General features: G+C 32.9%; 1 protein-coding gene across 1 annotated transcript; it reads right to left on the reverse strand.

The window, feature by feature from the left end:
* Positions 1-8,129: 8,129 nt before the first annotated feature.
* LOC134274950 (uncharacterized) lies at positions 8,130-15,025 on the reverse strand. Its single transcript, XM_062757192.1, has 5 exons — positions 14,258-15,025; positions 13,831-13,966; positions 10,055-10,256; positions 9,559-9,786; positions 8,130-8,456 (listed from the first exon to the last, which is right to left on the reverse strand). The coding sequence occupies exons 1-5, from the start codon at positions 15,002-15,004 to the stop codon at positions 8,315-8,317; spliced, it is 1,455 nt and encodes a 484-aa protein (XP_062613176.1). The 5' UTR covers positions 15,005-15,025; the 3' UTR covers positions 8,130-8,314.
* Positions 15,026-15,982: the final 957 nt, after the last annotated feature.

Raw genomic sequence — 15,982 nt, forward strand, 5'->3', positions numbered from 1 at the left:
AACAAGTTGATGAAACAAGGATATCAACCGCCTTGTTTAATGTTATCATTTTGCAAGAACTATCTAACTATGACCTTAGCGAAAATACAATCTACCATCGTGGGAATGCTGACTTTTTTATATACTTAACGTAAGGCAATTATTTACACGCTGAATTGGTTACGATTTCTTGTTTACCAGAACATGACAAAAAGCACAGAACGTGTGTGACAGCTCGTCACGGGAAGCTTAATCCCCAAGAGCGCCTGATCCCATATGTGAGGTTTTTGAAGGTCCTTGTTTGCTCTGCTTCCAATTCTAATCATTTATAGATATGGACTTCTATAAGCTTGATTACTGTTCGTTATCCCAATATTAAAAAAATTAAATTAAATACAATTAAAATTTTGAGCTTAACAAACATTTAAAGAAGATGTTACTAGCCACCATCTTTGACAGCTGGGAAAAGTACATACTGATCGAGTTATATCTAAATTTTTTTATCTAGAGGAAAATTGTCTGACCGCTAATTATATATATCGTGTGGATGTTAACGTTTAAATTTTTTTATCATAATTGTGCACGTGTTAAGCATTTTAATAAAAGCAGTTAACATTTACCAACAAAGGTCCGTTTTGAGCAACTTTAAAAATACCAAGTATAGATAAACAAATACAAATTCTACTTGTTTGATTGTTTATAATTATAGATTCAAATAACATAAGGAAAAGGGAAATATAAATTTATTAATCACCAGATTTAGGTCGTTCTCATTTCGATGACTTCAAGGTTTTCAGAGATAGGGAATTTCTTTTTTATTATACCAGCTATTCTTTACATTTCGAAGCTGTGACTTGCATGAAATACATGTACATGTATGTGGAGATAACAATCAGAATTCAAGCTCAAAAGTCCATTAAACAATACAAAATAGGAGCAAAGCAAATACGGACCTCCGAAACATCAGAGGTGGGATTAAGTGCAATGGAGGAATAAGCATCCCCTTTCGACCGGTCACACCCGCCGTGTGCTCCTTATCCTGATCGGAAAATAACGGAAATATATTTGCAAACGTGTCAATTAACACCTCTATAAAAGTGTAAAAAAAATATATATATATGAAGATTCCCATTCACACGACATTTTAAATTAATTTAATTGATCAGACACTATATTAACGTTTGTCCGTCCGTCTGTCTGTCTGTTATACGCTTCTTAAATTTCAAGAGTCATTTCCCTTTAATTTTGAGTATGTTATTGAAAAAACAAGAGGGCAACATAAGAAATCACCTGGGATTATTGTCCCCCGCTTTCGCTAAAGCGAGGGGACATTAAATATCGTTTGTCTGTCCGTCCGTCCGTCCGACAGTCCGTCTGTCACAAAAAAATAACCTTGGTCATATATTTAAATGAGAAGAGATTGGACTTTTTCATTTTACATTGAATTAACACATGGGACGTGGATACCCTCAGTATTATAGAAAAGGATGTCAGTGTCTATCTTTTGCTATTGGCAAACCATAAATATGTGTCCAATCAGAAAATAAAATAGGAATGGCACAATGACACTTTCTAACAAAGATTCTGTGAAAGTATCATTAAATTTCATTAAAGAGTTGCGGATAAGATATTGGTACCCAAAAGTGCAACAGATGGATATACAGACGAACAGAAGTGTTGGCATCCCGATAACTTATATAGTCTCCGATTTTTGAAGTCGAATTATGATAAAATCAACTATGCTGATTTCTGTGTAGTCAATACTTCTGTCAGGGTTTCAGGTTTTTTTTTTAATTGAAACATACGTGTTTCTCAAAGATCAAATTTCAATTTATTTGCTGAAAAGATAGTATTATTTGATAAATGGATATTTATCGTCAAACTATTAAATGACATTTTTTCTTCATATTTTCAATTAAAACTGTACTTTAGTTTTATGGATAGTACTTGTATGTGATAAATGTTTCTGGTTGTAATCATAACTTAATTTGATACATTTGTCAAGATATGACGTCATTGCCTCAGTCTCTTCCTGTTTATTTGACTTCCGTTGTTTGCGATGAAGATTTTGCTTAAAAAAAGGAACTTGCAAAATACATGGGGATAGGCAAGTCAACGAACATAGAACGTATAGATTAATATTCAACAAAACATTCAAAAAACATACGGGAGGCGTGTTTTTCCCATGGTTCCCCAACATTCTCTTATGGCAAGCTATTTTGCTATATATTTGGAAAATAAAATTTATCGTAAAATTACAGAGATATCTCTCATTTTAAAGAGATATCTTTATGAGTAGGAGATTTCTCTTAAACTTACAGAGATATCTCATACTAAAAGAGATATCTATCTATTTAAGAAAGATATCTCTTTTAACCTTGTTGAAGAGATATCTCTCTAACTTTAAAAGATTAATCCCTCTCGCTTAAAGAGATATATCTCTAGACAATAAAATATCTCTCTAAGTAAAACATGTAAAAGAGATATCTCTTGTTTAAAGAGATGTCTCTCTATTAGTCAAAGAGATATCTCTTTAAGTTAAAGAGATATATCTTGTAGTCAAAGAGATATCTCTATTAGTCAAAGAGATATCTCTTTATGCTAAAGAGATATCTTTCTTATTGAAAGAATCTTTTTTATTATATACTAATAATTAGTAAAATGGCTTGCCATATCTTTTGCTTCCAAAAGGCGTTGATCTTCATCACCCGTGAATAAATCCAGTGCAGTACTAGTTCTTTGGACGAGACCATATAAAGCAAGATCACATGTCGAAATATCTCCTAACACGATAAAGTTTTTCCTCCCCTCGATTACCAAAATAAAAACATATAAAAGTCTCAAGCACTGGTCCAAATTTGCAATCCTCCACTAACAATTGGTAATTTCCTTATATGAGTGAAAATTCTGGAAGGAATTTAAAGCAAGCTTGCAAACACAGTTTCATTGAAATTTAAACAAACCCTTTGATTGCAATATTTTTTTCTGTTAATAATTGTACGAATTTTTTTAATAAATACAGCTCAACACACTGTTTAAACTCACATGGTTTTTCGCACAAATTAAGATCACATTTTTCTTGCAATACAGCTTAAAATTATCAAGTTTCAGTGCGAGACATATCCATTATATTATTAAATCTTTCACGTTAAAGGTGCATATTCTCTAAAACCATTATCTTAAGTTTGTGAGGTCAATTTTCTAAAAGGAAATTTATTTATAAATTGTAAGATATTAAATTTGTATGATTCTATCATAGTTATTTACAAATTAATTAATCGAACTTTCTTTGATACTGTTTGGTTGAAATTTTTAAATTGACTTCTTACAGATGAGTATTTTTCTAGGTACTTTGCACATTTTCCATACTTGTCTTGGTTTTGTCAAAATGCTGCGCCGAATAATGACAAAATTGCATAAAGAAATCAAGAAAAGGATACGATAATAAAGTATTGTACATTTTTCAACATAATAAATTGTAAATATTAAAAGAAAATTCTTTAACGTTTTCCTACTACATTACTCAGCGGGTTAAAGTGTTTTTAACAAATGGTTCTCGAGCTCGACGAATCAGATTCAACTAATTAACATGAAAGTACATGTATAATCAAGGAATCCGGGGCATACTTTTTTTGCTTTGCCCTGTCCGTTTTTATATAGCCGATTAGCTCTCTGTTTGTTCATAATAACTTTAATCAAGCTCATAACTATTTGATCAGTTTGATATATTGCTTTCATTTCTTGCAAGTGTATCCTTCTGACAAGCAATGGTCCAAATTGAAAAAAACAATATTTATAATACAGAGTTCACTGTGTACCCTGCTTCAGTCTACTTGTGTGCCAAGTTGTATTAAAATTGAACCAAAACTGTAGGAAGAGTAGCGTTTTGGAAAAAAAGAGTTTACAGACGGGTGAAAAACTAAGTATGGCATAGACTCTTCTATCATCTGACCAGTGGAACAAAAAAAATAGAACATGCTATTCTTTCTATTGTAGTATTGTATCGAGGTGACCTATCTTTGATCTGCTACTGTTCATTTACCTCAGAATAAACTATTAGGACAGGTGATACAAACTTTCTTTTTGATATTATGAAACTACAGCCATGTATACGTAAGAAACTAAAAAAGATTAGCAGAATATATTTTAAGTTTTTTTAGTCAAAATATCACAATCTTATTATAAATGCAGGAAATGGATTTCGATTTAATAGAAACAAAGCAAAGGAAAGTTTACTGTAATTAATATATATGTAATTAGTATATACAAATGCAAATATTTCCAGAGACATTCACTGAAAAAAACTAGAACTGTCCAATAGGGACAAATACCCCCGCTGAGTTTTTCAGAGTAGGTGCAAATTCACAAATATTTATGGATCTATTAAGAGGTGTTCACTATTTTCTCAGAAACAATTTGAGAGCTCATTATATATATATTTTTTTAATTAATGAAACTGAGGTGCAACCAAATAAAACATCAATACTAACACATTGTAACAGTTTTTTATTTCACTGAAAAAATAAATTGCAACTATTTGTCATGATACTCTGCAAATTGATTGTTGAAAAAACATTATACAGAATCAAATTAATCTATATAAATTTATATCAAATTCATTTTAAAAATAATAAAGTGCAGTCAGCCTCAGCATGATACTCCCATCAAATATTGTTCATTCAATTATTATAAACAGTTTAGAGTGCAAGAAAATTATGTCAACCTTTAAAGGGATTTGCGTAATTTTTCCATTCCTTATAACAATTGTTTAAACATCTCCTGTGGTGCAAGCTTTAATTATAACAAATAATCATCAACTGGTTGCATTATAGCTTAAAAACTTGATCTATACCAAATTGATTTTAGAAATAGGAGACTGGCCATCAAATGACAAATGCTATTTAAACTGACCAGCAGTTCTTTTGTCTAATTCCCAAAGGACACAGATAAAAGCTCCTTGATCAGAGATATGCTCTAACAGAAATGATTGAGACAGCTTAAGCTTCCCTACATAGAACTCATTAATTAATCTTTTACTGGATGCATGCCCACTAATTGCTATCAAGGGATGAATGGATCTTAAGTTTTCCTTTGTAGTGCAAACAAAATGCATTATTGCAAAATGCATTATTGCATGTGTCATTCTGAAATTAAATTTGAAAACAAAGATTTTGTATAAATTTGTTACAAAGATTTATGCTGAAAAAAAAATTGTGTAATCTTGATGCATCATTTTGAATAAGGTTCTTGCATGATTCTTAAGATTTGTAGGGACTATCTAACAAAATTTACTGGTTTTTTTTAAATACTTGATTTATTTGGATTTTATATCATACTGAAAGTTTCAATCTGAAATTAATGTGGAGAATGAGCATGCTGATTCAAATCCCCCCACCCCACCCCCACATACACACACAATATAATTAGTTTTAATTATATTATACAATATCAATTAAGTTTTTTATACAATTTCAAATTAGTTTATTATACAATATCAAATTAGATTGAAGTTGCTTTTTCTCAAATTCATTCAATAAGTTAGGCTAGTCACTAAAACTATTTAGGGCTGATTCCTTAGCCCAGTTCCCAAGAGACAGATAACAAGTTCTTGATCAGAAATGTTCTTCAAGTTAGCTCCTTACACTAAACTAATTAATTTCTCTCTAATTTGACATGCAATTTTATGTTATCAAAATTCTCCTTGACCAGTGCTTCATAATTATACCCTTGGGAGAGGTAGATTTTCTCTTATAAAATAACATTTGTTATGGATTGCTGTAAAGTATATAATAAAAAAAATTTTTTTTCTTAATTTAACATGTTTTAAATAGGGATACTGCAACATTCTTACATTTTTTGGATTGTTTAATTCAATAGTGAAAGACAGTTATTTTTTTAAATTTCACTTTAATTAAAGGTCACAGTGACCTTGAAATAGGTCATGGCACACCTTCTACCCAAGATGCATAAATTGGCCAAGTTTGATGATTGTAAGTCTAATAGTTTTCTAGTTATGAGCCAAACAAAACAACAAAATAAATTTAAAACGAAAAAATGCCTGTAAAATGCAGAAAAATCATCCAATCATGATGAAAATACCAGGTGCACACCTTCATATGGTGAATAATAAGTGTACAAACTTTCAGACAAATCCATCCAATAGTTTCTGAGAAACGGTCCGGACAAAATCTTGTCTACAGACAGACAGACAGACGGACATGGTGATTCCAATATACCCCCCTAAACTTCGTTTGCGGGGGTATAATAAGCTGTGTGACATTAATGCCTCTGATGAAAAGCAGATGTTAAAATGGAAAAGTCCAAGAGTATAAAACTAAAAAAAATATGCCCCTGTGGTACAGTTTTTGCCCTGTCGTCAGTTAGTCTTTTTGTTTGCAAAAACTGTCTGTTTGTTTGCAAAAACTTTAGCATTGCCCATAACTTTTGACTGAGTAGAGCTATGGCTATCATATTTCACAAGTGTTTTTCTTGTGACAAGATCTTTCTTTGGTTACCACCAAATTTGACCTTTTGGCATTGGAGTTTGACATGCTTTTACATAGAAAAAAAAACATACTTTTACTTTGGCTTTAACATTTGTAATGCATTTTGTGCTAGGGCTTACATACTTGTGATGAGACCTTCCATTGGATATCAACTTTGATCTTTTGACCTTGGAGATTGACCTATTTTTAAAAACGTTTACCTTGGCCATAACTTTTGAATGGCTAGGGTGTGCTTTCATACTTCACATTTGTAATCCTTTCATTAGAAACCAACTTAAACACTTTGACCTTGAAGTTTGACAATCTTTTAAAAACTTTAACCTTGGCCATAATTTTGAACAGGTGGTGCTAGGGCTTCAAAATTTCACAATTGTAGTTTTTGTGAGAAGGCCTAACTTTGGGTACCAAGATATTTGATTTGCATTTGAGAAAGTTTAACCTTGAAATTCACTGTGTTGCCATATGGGGGTCAGTGTTTCACAAACACATCATCTTATTTTTTAAATAAAGGTAGAAATGCATATTACATCTAAAAATAAAAATAGCTCAATTTGAACAGTTTTAAATGTATGTTTGAATCAAATTAAAAGTATGCATTTTGTAAGAACTTTAACATAACCAGCAGCGAATTAGACATCACCCCTTTGACCTTAATTTCTTAATAATTATATAACATACTGAAAATATTCTTAAAACTATACACTAGTACTACTTCCAAATTTAGTTTTCTATTCAGAAAATATGGTTCACACAGTATAGTTTTTCCAACGAAATAAAACCAGTTCCACTTAAGTTGGCTGAAAATATTTGAAATTTATTTCCATTGTTTTTTTTACAAGTACAATGCATTTGATGGCAAAATATGATTAATGATAAGATCATTTCATATTTTAAGTTCAGAAATTGTTCAAGAATACACTCTGACATGATGTTTTGTCAATTTTTCTTATTTGTTCACAAAGTTCAAGGGTTCACATTTTAACTTGAATTTCAAAATCTGTACTTTGTATAAAAGAAAGTTTTCAGTTCAAAAAAAGCATTCAAACTTAACAATAAACAGACATCTTTAAAATAAGATTACACTTTAACTGTCATTAAAATTTCTATGTAAATATTTCAGTCATCCCACTGATGCTAGGTGCCATTTCAAATATAACAAAGACTGAGTTTTGATCCTAATTTATATTTTGATTTGTAAAAAAAGTGCATTTGTACACTGTCCTTGATATTACATGCAACTGTATGTTTCAAAGTTATTAAAAGCAATATTTATTTCACTTGTAACTTTACCTTATAATATTTTTTCTAAAAAGGGATGTGGCACTACCAGGTCATTCATCTTGTGACACTTATGTAAAAACACATTTATCATAACAGTTGTTAATTAAACATATATCTTGAAAGTTGTTAATTACATTGAAGTGACAATAAGGTACAATTAGTGTGAGTTCAGACTAGAGAAAATAATAACCAATAATTATGAAGCAGTTGGGACCAATAGGGCCTTTGTAATACATAACAGGAAGTGTCTGGACAACACCAAATATTAAAAAAAACATATTTTAAGGAAGTACATATCTGATTTATATTAGAACTTTAAAAGTTGAAATTGCCTAAATTCCTGAGAACCAAGATATTAAATGTGTTAACCAGATAATACTGTATGCAATTTCTTATTAAATCAATTTTTTCAGGAAGTACATTGGAATAATACTGTTTAGCTGTCACCCTGAAATTTCCAAAATTCCTGAGAACACAGATTATGGGTTTTAACAAATTATACTGTGTGTACATGTATTTTGTGGATTTCTTTAGATATGCATTATGCATCATTTAGCTTCATTCTGGTCTAGATAGACCCCGTGCTTTGCCAACTCCTTTTCTGCTGCCTCCAGAACTGTCTCTATGGACCCACTGGCATCTATTTCTATACAGCTAGGCTCCTCCATTCTCTTGTAGGCTAGGTATAATCTACAGCAATTACAGACTAATTAAGAGTATCCAAAAAATATACGCAATATTATTGAATTTTGACTTGATCACTATTTTTACTTCCTTTGCACAAGGGTACACGGTTTTTTTTTTTGAGTAAAGTGTCATTAAAATTTTTTAAAACTTCCTTTATTTGACTGTGTTAAATGATTCCTCACTTTCATATTTAGCAAAAGCATGAAATTAAACTTAGATTATCAAGAATGTGTAAAATTTCAATCAGTTGTACATTCAACTGTTTCAGGGTTCTCCATCGTTTAAAATTTTACTGTGTTGCAAAGTTTACGCAAAACACTGAAATTTCGTAGTATTTTCACGATCAAATTTGCAACTGAATCACTATTCATTATAATTACAAAAGAATACATTCTTACACTTATTTAAAAATCGCTAATTCGTTACACAAATGGAATGGTCGTACATATTGATAAAAGTAAAAGCACATGTACTGAAAAGCAGAGGAAATTCTGTTCGATACAGTTGTACTTACATGAAACATTTTTTAAAGTAATTTTGTTTATTTGTCAGTTTTCTTGATTGAATTACCGAATTACAGAAAAAGAAACTTTAGAATAAAAAATTACTTTTAAGAGTTCCTTGAACATGTTGAAAATTTTCAGCAATTTATTTACATCAATTAAATGACTTCGGTACGATTTTATGTTTGACTTACAGTGCTAACATAATACTTTACATCCGTGGCTCTATAGAAAAGACATATTCAAATATTTTTAAAAGTACAATCTATTTTAATGCCAATACCAATTAACCATGACATGGAAGTGTGAAGGCGAGGGTCTAGGAGATAACTGATTATGCAAGGTGAAGCCCTACTAATTACATATAAGTGCTCTACATTTTAGAACTGAAGGATGGAAGAATTGTTTGATTAAAGCTCCAGTTAGAGAGGATTTATATGTTTGGATTTTCTAAATATCACAGATCTTACTGTGTCGGCAAAATTTTTACTGTGTTGCACGCATAAAATTTGAATTGTTACTGTGTCAGAGAAAATTTTGCTGTGTCAGGAGCAACACAGTAAAACAGCTCATGGAGAACCCTGACTGTTTGAAGATTTTACCTTTCTCTAAACAGTCTATCTTTATCTAGATGTTTTTCTTCTTGAGTTTTCTCCCCTCCTCTTAACAGCATCCTCTGCTTTCTGATCTCCTCACTGACTGTCAGAAAGAGGACAATGTCTGGGGTTAAAAGGTCACTGGGCCACTTATACACCCAGTGGCCTTCCAATGGAATGTCTTCATTGCTTGTTTCATTGGCTATACCATAAGCTGCAGTACTGTGCCAGAATCTAGAGCAGAAGGGGAAAACTGTTATTTAGGGATTAACAATTCTGCAATTAACAATTTTGGGATTAACAATAATTCAAGTTTGCTTAAACAATTATAAATTTGCCTCAAACACTACACATCTGCCTTTCTATTTCAATCACCAGCATAAAATATAAGAACATTTTCTGAGACATGATATCTGAATGAGTTTTTCCTGCTCTTTTGATGTATACATGTTTTTTAATTATTTCACATCAAAACTTTCTCTGATTTCATGTCTGCACTAACCTGTCCATGATAACAGGTTTTTCCTGACACGTTTTTAGTATTGCTATGGAAACAATATAGTTGCCAATGGAATAGTAGGCCCTTCTGACGATTTCTGGAAGGTCATCAAAACGTTTCCTCAGATGCTGTATTGGGGGAGGAGGTGTAAAATATCTACATGCAGCCATTTTCTTCTCCAGTGTTTCAGTCAAGGTGGTCTTCCCTATTTAAAACAATTTTTTTCAGTTACATCAACTGTGGTTTATAAAAAAAAATAAGATTTGTAATTGCCAAATTTATTGTTTGTCAAGAATCAACTTCCAGTTAGTCTCTATTTGATAAACAAGAGGCCCACGGGCCTTATAGGTCACCTGAGCATTATGCAACAATTTTCCAGTTATTGAATTTGATTCATGTTTTAAGCCAGATGCTATATGACATTCACAATTTTGAAAGAGGCACCATTGATCATCATAACAATACACTTAGCAGTTGCTTAGCTTGGTTACTGAATACCCATATGCAGGGTAGGGGAACAAAAATGCATTCCAACTAACCAGTAGTGCCCCTAACACTGTGACATAAACCCCTGACCCTAGGTCCACACATTGCACAAATTTCAAAAAGGCACCCTTAATATAAAAAAATAAATGTTTTATAAATACAAAAGAGCAGATTTCAAACAAAAAATTCATTTTCAGTATATAAGTAGAGCCCCCACCCCACCCCTGACCCTGGGGCTTTGAAATTCACAATTCTGCAAGATTAGGGCCCTTGCTCATCATAACTATAAAGGTAGTTCATCTGCTTTATACCCAGAGACAAAGAAAAAAATTTCAAAGATTTAATGTATTTTCATTATATAATCAATTGAGCCCCGCCCCCCTAACACCAGAACCCCTGACCCTAAAGCCATAAAATTCACAATTTTAAAAGAGGCATTCTTGCTCATCATAACTATGTACTTAGTTTATTTAATTCCTAGGAGCAGAGAAGAAGATTTTCAAAGAATTCATGTATTTTCAATATATAATCAATAGAGCCCTGCCCAGTAACACCAGAACCCCTGACCCTGGGACCATAAAATTCACAATTTTGGTAGAGGCACTCATGCTCATCATAACTATGCACTTAGTTAGTTTATTTAATACCTAGGAGCAGAGAAGAAGATTTTCAAAGAATTCATGTATTTTTACTATATATAATCTATAGAGCCCCGCCCTAACACCAGAACCCTTGAGCCATAAAATTCACAATTTTGGTTGAGGCACTCTTACTCATCATAACTATGCACTTAGTTGGTTTATTTAATACCTAGGAGCAGAGTAGAAGATTTTCAAAGAATTCATGTATTTTCACTATATAATCAATAGAGCCCCCCCCCTCTAACACCAGAACCCTTGACTCTGGGGCCATAAAATTCACAATTTTGGTAGAGGCACTTATGCTCATCATAACTATGCACTTAGTTAGTATATTTAATACCCAGGGGCAGAGAAGAAGATTTTCAAAGAAATCATGTATTTTCACTATATAATCAATAGAGCCCCACCCTAATGATAGAACCCCTGACCCTGGGGCCATAAAATTCACAATTTTGGTAGAGGCAATCATGCTCATCATAACTATGCACTTAGTTAGTTTATTTAATACCCAGGGGCAGAGAAGAAGATTTTCAAAGAAATCATGTATTTTCACTATATACGAGGGTTGTCCCGTAAAATCGTGGACAAGTTGTCTAGTGTGAAAAATAAACATCACTGCGCTCTGAAGTTTTCACTATTATTTAGTACATTTTTTAGTAATATACACAGCAAATTTCAGATAAATATATGCATAAATAAAGAAATTATGAGATTTTATGTCAGGTATTGTATCACTTTACGGCGCATGGATTATAACGTCAGAGTGTCTAAAACAGCGTCACGTTTTATCTTTGTTGAAAATGAAGTTGGATGAGTCCGACTTAAATTTAGGAATTCATTGATACTCATTCTTTAGTCTCCATAAACAGTCGAAGAACCAATATTGGCACCATCATTCCATCTTCTGAAGATTTATTAGTAAGTTACGGACAATATTCTCACCATCATTCAACTAATAGAAAATCTCATATCGGCGGTCCACGTACTGTGACAGCGTCTTTTGCTATAACAATAGGAGTTTGTCCGTATGTTTTGTACTCCCCAGGGACTTGATCAAAAAAAGACAAGACTTTACTAAGAAAACTCCCATTTCATTTGTATACTTAAGAAACGGGGATATTTTTATAATCTTTTTTCTTTTATGGTCATTTCAAGTCTCTTAAGGTGTCATCGAAATAAAACTCAACTGCTCTCCGGTGCGCCGTAACGTCATAAAACGTCGCCATTTTTCGTGTGTTGTGTTTACCACTTTCCCATTTCGAATGCTCGAGAAACTGCCAAAAATTAACCAAATGTTTTGAAATTTTTACAAAGACTACAAAATTGATTGTGGAATGTAATTAGGATAATTTTAATCCAAATCACATGTATTTAAAACTTTTATTTTGAATTCAAACTTGTGTATTCTTTAATAAAACCTTGGATTTTTGACCGTGCGCCGTAGGACAATACCCCGTGCTCATTCAAGCATAATAAAATCTTTATTTTTGCCTATATTTTATCAAAAAAATTATCATGCACTCGAATATGATAAATAAACATTTACTGAAAATTTCAACTTAGTGCGCCCATTACTTTTCGAGAAAAACGTTTTGTCCACGATTTTATGGGACAACCCTCGTATAATCAATAGAGCCCCGCCCTAGCACCAGAACCCCTGACCCTGGGGCCATAAAATTCACAATTTTGGTAGAGGCACTCATGCTCATCATAACTATGCACTTAGTTAGTTTATTTAATACCCAGGGGCAGAGAAGAAGATTTTCAAAGAAATCATGTATTTTCACTATATAATCAATAGAGCCCCGCCCTAGCACCAGAACCCCTGACCCTGGGGCCATAAAATTCACAATTTTGGTAGAGGCACTCTTGCTCATCATAACTATGTACTTAGTTGGTTTATTTAATACCCAGGAGTAGAGAAAAAGATTTCCAAAGAAATAATGCATTTTCACTATATACTTATTTAGCCCCGCCCTAGCACTAGAACCCCTGACCCCAGGGCCATGAATTTCACAATTTTGGTAAAGGACTCAATGCTGATTACAATCATGCAAACAGTTTGACTGCTTGATGTCCAGGAGTAAAGAAGAAGATTTTTAAAGATTGCATTAATTTTAGTGGTTTTGGCCCCACCCCTCAGGCCCCAGGGGGGCCAGGGATCATGAAATTCACAATTTTTGTTCCCCTTCACCCATAGATGCTTTGTGCCAAATTTGGTTGAAATTGGTTCAGTGGTTGCAGAGAAGAAGCTGAAAATGTTCAAATGTTAACACACGACGGACGACGAACGACGGACCGACGACGAAAACGGATAGCAATAGGTCACCTGAGTTTACTCAGGTGACCTAATAAAAGTTAGAAACAAATACACTTTTTCTGCCAGTCACCTTGAACTTGCTGTAATGACCGTAGTCAATATCAATACCCCCCTCCCCCACCCCCACCCGCCCCCATCACATGCAATTTTTGTGATAAAGTATGAGCCTCTGATGTTCTCCATAACAGAGAGGAATTAAAATTTTTCCATAAAAGTCATAAATAATCAGATCTGAAAAAAATCCCCTTGTCATATACTTATATATACCTCTTAATAACTTTTTTCTAAAAGCAAATCATTATCATGTTTGGTTTAGTCAGTATTGAACTTACCAGTAGCATCAAGTCCCTCCACCACAACAAATGGAAATTTCATCATTTTCTTCAGATCTTTGAGGCTAAAGTCTGTTGGGACAGTGGCATCATAAATTCGAAGGAGTTCCTCTGCCTCTCTGATGCATACTGTGGACTGAAATTATTTTTTAATTAATGGAATACCTAATTATGCTAGATCTCTAGGCCTGATGGTAGAATATTAAGGTTTTAGACAAAATCCCAGAGTCAATATGATATGCAGCAAAGAATACATTTTGCTGCAGCTAATAATTTCAATTCAATTTGACTACTAATGAGCATTTTTTTTTACCTGCAAGATTTTCTAAAATCTCTATTGTGCCCCCGCCCCCTCCATCATGATAAATTTACAAGACTAATTATGTTTATTAATCATTTACATTGTATATTGTAAACATGTACGTACCTTTTCCAAAATGGACCGTGTCCGCGTTAGACTGTGGAAAACGGGGCAATATAATTCCCTGTCAAACACCGGGGAGGTTGAGACTGGATTTGAATCGCATCGTTGAAACTCTGCATTTTGTACAGCTGTACTTGATTGAGACAGATCGCCGTCATATCGCAGCACTTCAATGTTGTTTTCATTCCTACAATCTGTTCCGTTTTCTTTGGGAAAACAACTTATTCGAAATAATGTATCTATTCCATATTTCTGAAATATTTCCTTTATCACTGGTGTCTTTTCTTTATCCAGATTAAATTGCCATTTTGGTATATCTGCACTAGGCCAGTTTCCCGAATACAGGGCCACACCTCGAATGACAGGAAATCTAGGCCTACTTTCACTTTCCCCAAACAGTACGTAAGCTACGTTCAAACCATCAATGTTTGCAAGATTTAGATCTCTGGTTACATCATAAGTTGCGATGGCCGAGTTTAAGTAACTATCTACCTTTTCTCCCTCATGTTTAAGTTGTTTAAATCCAAAACCGAGCAGAAATCCACTTTCTTGGTCACTGTCGAGGCTTTGGGGAGGCGGATCTACTTTTATAGAAATACTTGTTAAAGAAATTGTTTGTCCTGGTAACACGATGGTAAATCGCCCGTTTGTCCAGTTAGACATACGTAAAACTGCTTTGTAGAAGTAACTCTGCTGGTGCCAGTATCTGGAACAAAATCCAATAATTCGCGCAATTTTCAATGACCCCATTAAAATAGACGGTTACCATACAATTCGCTCCATTTTTTTTTCAAGCAGTACTAGATAATAACATTATCGTCGAAAACAACACAGGGTTCAGCGTTTGTTTGTTTTTTTAATAAAATTGGTATTAATAAATTATATTTTTATTGTCTTTTTCAGAATTTTTTAGAACTAAAAATATAGAGACGGGGGTAACATGAAATATAGTACTGTAACTGTTCAACTTTTGCATCCCGAAAACTGATATGTCGAATACCGTGGATAAGTAGAAGTGATCTGAAAATCCCGACCAAAATGAATTTTATTTATTATTAAGTAATTTACCTCCAATATGTAGAAACCTTGGTTATATCGAACTTACTGTATTTACAAGTATAATTATATTTTCTTACTTGTACATGAGATTAGAATATTAAGATTCATAAACGCTCTGCTAACTCATCTAAAATGTTGCTTGAAACTTAATGACTTTCCAAAAGAAATGTATTTGATAAGTAAAAAACAAACAATTATAGCATAGCTTGCGGGGCAAAATTGGACAAAAAAAACACTTTGAAAACTTGGCAAATCCACAAAGGAATGAAAGACATTTGTCATCATTTACAGTTATCTCTCTTATCAGAGTATCGATGAACCTTAAATTAATATTTCATTAGATGGTCTCTATATCTGTTATTAAATATTAATATACTTTCAGGTAAATTAGTTGAATCCGATTGTTCGAGAAACATTTTGTTAAAAAACACTATTACCCGTTGAATAATGAAGCCACGCCCTCCAGCGTAGCAACAGTCAACATTGCTTGACGTACGGCCAGTGATATTCCAAAAAATAGCGACTGCGCAGAATTTATGCGCCCACGGTTCACTGTTATATGTATTTCTATAAAACATTTAGTGAAATATAATAAATATTGCTTGTAGTTGAGTGAAACATTGAAAATTGTCATCACTCGAAAACCATTGTCAACCTTGGCTGCATGCT

The sequence above is a fragment of the Saccostrea cucullata genome, unplaced genomic scaffold, assembly GCF_032062105.1.
Source record: "Saccostrea cucullata isolate Sc308-1 unplaced genomic scaffold, CSIRO_AGI_Scuc_v1 ctg72, whole genome shotgun sequence".
Taxonomy (NCBI): domain Eukaryota; kingdom Metazoa; phylum Mollusca; class Bivalvia; order Ostreida; family Ostreidae; genus Saccostrea; species Saccostrea cuccullata.

Excerpts from the sequence above, each read along its gene's own strand:
- LOC134274950 (XM_062757192.1), bottom strand. The coding sequence starts at position 15,004 with ATGGGGTCATTGAAAATTGCGCGAATTATTGGATTTTGTTCCAGATAC. Across the intron at positions 13,967-14,257 it reads CACGGTCCATTTTGGAAAAG|TCCACAGTATGCATCAGAGA; the intron begins GTACGTACATGT and ends AAATAATTTCAG. Across the intron at positions 9,787-10,054 it reads AAACCTGTTATCATGGACAG|ATTCTGGCACAGTACTGCAG; the intron begins GTTAGTGCAGAC and ends CTTCTGCTCTAG.